The 5948-nt window shown below is 41.0% G+C and overlaps 1 protein-coding gene across 8 annotated transcripts; it reads right to left on the bottom strand.

The window, feature by feature from the left end:
- Positions 1–2216: 2216 nt before the first annotated feature.
- LOC124463284 lies at positions 2217–5747 on the bottom strand. 8 transcript variants are annotated; one of them, XM_047015120.1, is made up of 6 exons: positions 4373–5747; positions 3774–3842; positions 3579–3653; positions 3302–3368; positions 3173–3209; positions 2217–3003 (listed from the first exon to the last, which is right to left on the bottom strand). In XM_047015120.1, coding segments are annotated over exons 1-5 (1488 nt in total). In that variant the 5' UTR covers positions 5648–5747; the 3' UTR covers positions 2217–3003; positions 3173–3207. The 8 variants fall into 8 exon arrangements, 2 of the variants coding, with proteins under 2 accessions (XP_046871076.1, XP_046871074.1); XR_006955556.1 differs by having other exon boundaries at positions 3579–5747; XR_006955554.1 differs by having other exon boundaries at positions 3302–5747.
- Between the last annotated feature and the right edge of the window lie 201 nt (positions 5748–5948).

Raw genomic sequence — 5948 nt, 5'->3', positions numbered from 1 at the left:
GAAATGACATGGCAGATATTTTATTTCCTCACAAACACCAAGGGGACTGCCAGATAAATAAAAGGTAGGGAAGGTTAATTTCCTGTCCTGATTACTTCTGACTATCATTATGTGGCTTTTCTTTGCATTATATTTTATATCATGATCTAAGCCATACTGAGAGCACACCCATAGCATCTGTTGCAACAGGCTGAGTGGAACCAGATAATCTGCGTACATCAGATGATTGACAATAGATTCACCAACAAGACAGCCTGTATTTGTCTTATTCAGCTGGCTTGATAAGTCGTCCATATCCATATTAAACAAAAAGGGAAATCAAATTCCTCCTTGTCGAACTCCGTTACCAACATGGAAAGCAGCTGATACAACATTGTCCCATTTAACATGAAAAGTTTGATTGGCATACCAGAACACCAAAATCCTCACAAGAGGTTTAGGGAAACCTCTCGCTATTAGCTTCATAAACAGTTTTTCATGACAAATTCGATCGAAAGCTTTGTAAGCATCAATAAAGCATAAAAATACAGATGAATTAAGACTTGTGTACCTGAGACAATCTCCTTCAGAGCATAGATACAGAGATCAGTACCATGTTTTCTTTTAAAACCAAACTGATTTTCTGCAGTCAGAATATACATTTCCAATTTCAATCAAATAATTCTCTCAAACACTTTAGACAAGATACTGGCCAATGCAATGGGTCGATAGTTGTGTAGCCCGGGTGGTAAACATTTCTGTTGAAACAATCCTATTACATAAATATAAAAGTTTGAATACATAATACTTAAGTTCATAGTTTAATAAATAGACTTTAAGGTTTGAGAGTATGATTTTGATTTGATGAGAAATGCATATTGTTCATGTTTTACTGAATACAGCATTTGGAAATGTATATCTGTTGTTTAAAAAACGCATGTTAAAATGTACCGGTTACAAATATGAAGAGAGTAAGATGAATGTTTTGTGAATCTATGTTGTTGCTTTAATTTTGATTATGATGTTAAGCCAATCCGGTTTGAGGTCAAAGGGCAGGGTAACACGGGAAGTTGGGGTAGATGAGGTTGGAGTAGAAAAAGACAGAGCGAGCGGAGGAGTTGGAGGGAGAAGAAAATTGTAGCGTACGGTAAAATACCAAGAGTGAAGATTTTATATTATCATTAGTGGTGTTATGTTTATATTGTTGGGTGAATATCTCAACCAACAACAATAACCCAGAAAGAGGAGTTTGGCTGTTGGCGGTTTTGGATTAAGCACGGGCTTTGCCGCCAGACTAGCGACAGCGAGTGCCAGGTTGGAGCCGGTGGAGGTCGGGATTGTCGTCGTCCTCAGTCTTCTTCCTGAGTTGGTTCGTCTCGTAAATCCACGAGAGTATTTGGTCGGTCTCTCCTTCACCTGCTGCCGCCCTTCTGCCGCAGTGCGTGTGCTACCGCACTGCTGATCCGAGGTACCAGCTCCTTGTTATTTTGTGCCATCCTGGCGAAACAGCCATTTTGTTTACGGCTACAACGCACACGAGCTACACTCAGGCCTGCACCGTAGAACTGTACTGAATTAAGGTATTCGTGTAGTTAGCATTGCCGGCTAGTTTGTATTGTGTGTCCATGTGCATTACGATGTCATGTAAATGTTGAACCAATAACTGAAGAACTGATTTTTTGTCTGAAGTAAATCTTTCCTGTTTTTGTTTAACAGTTGGTTGTATTGTTTTTTTCATATGTTAAATTGGTTTAAGTTAGTAACAATTACTAACGAACTCAGGTTAGCCACCTCTCATTACAAATCCACCAAACTAGAGAGGCGCTACAGTTGTCTATGCTGTTCAGTTTACCAGCCTCATCTTTAACAACAGGCACTAACAGTACTGACATAATAGAGTTCGGTAGAACACCATGAACCATAATTCCAGTGAGACACATGGCTAGAAATGGACTGAGTCTATAACTGGCATTTTTTAGATGCTCTGCAGAAATGGAATCCATACCACAAGCTTTGTTGTTGTCTAGCATGTGGATGGCATCATAAATATCTACTGATCTAACTATCAAGTCTGCAGAGATACCTTTATATTGATTATCAATTCTCACTGTGTTACTTTGAACACAATTAAATAGTTTACTGTAGTGCTCATGCCATAGATCAGCAATCTTCTCTGGACAACTAACCCCTTTGATATCAGAAGGGAGGGGAGTTCTGTTATTATTTATGATCTTGACCTCCTTCCAGACAGGGCTGGACTGGGACAAGAAATCAGCCCTGGCATTTTTGGCCATGGCAGCCCACCAAGATTATTTATACGATATGCGGAGGCACACAACATACCAGAGGATATATGCGCATATTGTGCTGTTTCAACAATTAAAATAAAGCGCAGTAGCCTACATGGATGAGAGTAACCATGTTGAAAAATGCATACACTCTTTCACTATACTTACAGAGACTTTCATCTTTGGAGAGATGGCTACAATGCCACAATGCCCATCTTGAAGTGAAAGTGGTTGTCAAAGAAACATTGCTAGAGATGTCTTTTCAGTGTTTAATGAAAATACTGTTTATACAAACGTGTACATTGTTTATAAAAATAGAAATTAAACAATTAGGTACGATCATAATTTTAATCTTTTATATAATAGCCCAAAATAACCTTTTGTTCTTTCAATGGCCACATGTAAAAACAGGAGTGGAGATTAAAAAAACTATTAGATCCTCGTGATTAGACGCTTACAAAATGTTTACACTCAAAAAAACAAGGCAGATTACAGGACTTTGAAGAAGAGAGGGTTCTGCATTTGTATTTGGGCACAATGGAGGTTTTGCAGCTAGGTCAAATCTCCTCTGAAATGACTAATGCTTATAATATGTACAGTTTGAACCGTCTCACAGTCAGCAAAAAATGCAAGAACAGAGAACAACAACAACAGGAAGTATACACAATATATGTATTATCTTATTTACACTAACTAGAACACACCAAATTATAACACAGTAAGTCAAAGTGGCACCCTAAAGTATGAGAGAGAGAGAGAGAGAGAGAGAGAGAGAGAGAGAGAGAGAGAGAGAGAGAGAGAGAGAGAGAGAGAGAGAGAGAGAGAGAGAGAGAGAGAGAGCAGTTAAGGTATAGTTTAAATAATCTTTAGGTGAACAGAGAGATAATAGCTCATTTTGTACTTACATATGCTGAGACAAAAGGCTGCATGGACCTTGGTGCTCTGAGGGAGACAGAAAGGAGCAGTCAGATATGATAGATTCATCTGATACTGTCTCTTCTATAATCAAAATAAGAGCTATTTAGTAAACTCACAATGAAACAAAAAGAACACACGTGAACTCCACATCAGGGGAAGGCAATCCTTCACTCCAAAAATTACCTAAGGGGAGAGAAAGAGAGGCCAGGTGGGTCAAGAGAACAGTGAAAATTTGAATGTTTCAAAAAATTTACATTGATAGTATTGGTGTCTTTAAAGTAATACAATAATGGATAGTTGCATTCATTACAGTCACTCTGTAAAAGTAGTAGGCTTTATGACCATCCAGGTGGATGCCAGCAAGAACACAAAACAACAGTATTGTAAACTTACAAATTTGAAGAATGCCTGTGAAGTCCACACCAATGAAATGCACATCCCTGGAACACCCCTGGGGGACAGGGCAGCCTTAAAAAAAAGAGTTTGACAGACACAAAAAGTGAGTGATACAAACCAATTGCATTATAGCAGGACAGGACTGATGACTAAAAAAATAAATAGAGCTAGACAACAGTCTGATATACATACTGGTTGAGAAAATGTTGAATGGCCCTCCAATAGTCCACAAGAACAAATATGTAGCAAGGCAATGAAATTGGATGAGCAGGAACTTGAGCAACTGAAAACAGCAAGGGCACCCTGAGAGAGGAGGAGAGCAGAGAGCAAAGCAATAACAACATTATTTTCTGTCAACATTTTTTATTAAATCCACTAATTTAACACAAATGTATTTATTTATCATAAATCTCACCTTATAAAAGCAGTTTCTTCATTGATTCGCTCTTCTCTGCAACTCTGTCAATCACTGTGTCAGTTTCAAGGGACACAAGGACATCCTTTTCAATGGCCATCAACATGAAGGCTTCCAGTTTGCTGGCAGACAGGCAACTCCTCAGTCGGTTTTTGATGTAGCGAAGGGTGGAAAATGACCGCTCACAGGCTACCTGAGTTATTGACAGGGTTAGCAGAAACTTGTATGCCAACCCAAGTAGCGGATATGCGTGAGTCAGCATGTTAAACCTGAGAAGGATTTTGTAGCAGCACAGGGGGCACTCTTTGCAAGACACACAGGTTTTGCTTATTATTTCCATCTCTTCTTGGCCATCTGATTCCTCTTCAACTGCTTTAGTTGCGTAGTTATCCAATTGTGATTGTACCAGCCTGTCCCATTGCTGTGCCAAGTTTCTGAGTTCAATCTGTAGATCTGTAACAGTTGCCCTGCTGTCATACACAACTAGACACTTGCTGAGTTCTTGAAGTGCAGATACAGGGAGTGCACCGCCACTGGTCTGGATGAGGGGGAAGTTTTTGGGATGTAGGAGGGATAAATCTGCATACAGAGTGCCATGAGTGAGGAATCTGTGGTGCATGGCCTCAACAGCTGTATCCAGGATCTGGTGGTGAACATTGACCTCATAGGCCTTCTCTGAATCACTGAGGCTTTCATCCTGGGCCATCTCTCCTGGCAAGACTTTCTTCTTCTTTAGCCTTTTCTGAGGTAGTGCTGCCTCCACTTCCAAATCTAGATCATCCTGCTCCTCTAGCTTTTCATTTGCCCAATGGACAAAACAGTCAGCTGCATCTTTGACGGCCGGGAAATCTCTTGCTATCTTTGTAAGTGAATCGTGTGTTGTGGTGACCATCCTATGTGCAGAGAGGATGTCCATTCCTCCGGTCTGTAGGTATTTTGACAGTGGTGAGGTGAACTCAAATACCCGGAGGAATAACTGAGCTGTGAGCACAGTTTCGTATCGAAGTAAGCCGTCTCTGTATCCTCTGGCTTTGTTTCTTGCATTTGATGCAAGTGACTTCAGCTTCATTATGGCAGAAAGTGTGGACACCACTTCAACAAAAAGGCCGCCATCAGGTCTGCCAAAGTTTCCAAAAACTTTCCTCAGGGCATGATGTTTAGCCCACCATCTCGTCTCTCCAATTGTTGAGATGCGTTTGTGCCTCTTGTCCTGGCTCTCGGTCTCCCACACACTCACTCTTGTGTATGAGTCCCTGATGAATACGGCAATGTCGTTCAGCAGGTCAAATAGTGATCCACTTTCAATGACGCTATGGGTGGTATCGGACAATACAAGGTTCAAGACATGTGCATAGCACCACACATGCTGATGGGTGGGGTTTTTGGATGCCATTAATGCAGAGAAACCTCTGTATTGACCCTGCATATTAGAGGCTCCATCTGTGGCGTTTCCAATGCACAGGCCTATGTCCAATTGCAGACTCTCAAGGACTTCTGTTAACAGCGTCACAAACGACTGTCCTGTAGTTGTGCTGCATTGTACGACTGCAACCAGCCTTTCATGGACTGCATCCGTCACAAACCTCAAAATCACAGAACACTGCTCTCTCCCTGTAACATCTTGTGTTGTGTCGAGCTGCACAGAATACATTCCGGCTTTTTTGATGTCTGCTGAGATGCTCTCTTGAATTAAATGCTTGATAGCATCGATTACTGCATCCACAGTTGTTTTGGACAGGAGGGTAATGAGAGAGCCTCTGCCTTGTATGCCTGAAGCATGGATCTGCTTGCTTTTCTCAATTACACTGCTGAGGTGCTCCTTTAAACACACATCATATTTCCCCAACAATATAATAAGTTCTAGGAAATTGCCATGGTCGAGACTGTTGATGTCCAAGGTGTACGCAGCTTCATTGTGCTCCTGCCTGTAGCTTAAGCCTCTCTTCCCTAAG

This window comes from Hypomesus transpacificus, unplaced genomic scaffold (genome assembly GCF_021917145.1).
Source record: "Hypomesus transpacificus isolate Combined female unplaced genomic scaffold, fHypTra1 scaffold_274, whole genome shotgun sequence".
NCBI classification, from domain to species: domain Eukaryota; kingdom Metazoa; phylum Chordata; class Actinopteri; order Osmeriformes; family Osmeridae; genus Hypomesus; species Hypomesus transpacificus.
Note: the sequence above shows the minus strand (reverse complement) of the source record. Positions and strands in the feature narration are given on the sequence as shown.

Bases quoted from the DNA above. Each gene is read 5' to 3' on its own strand.
- LOC124463284 (XM_047015118.1), bottom strand. From the start codon at position 5,647: ATGTATTCTGTGCAGCTCGACACAACACAAGATGTTACAGGGAGAGAG.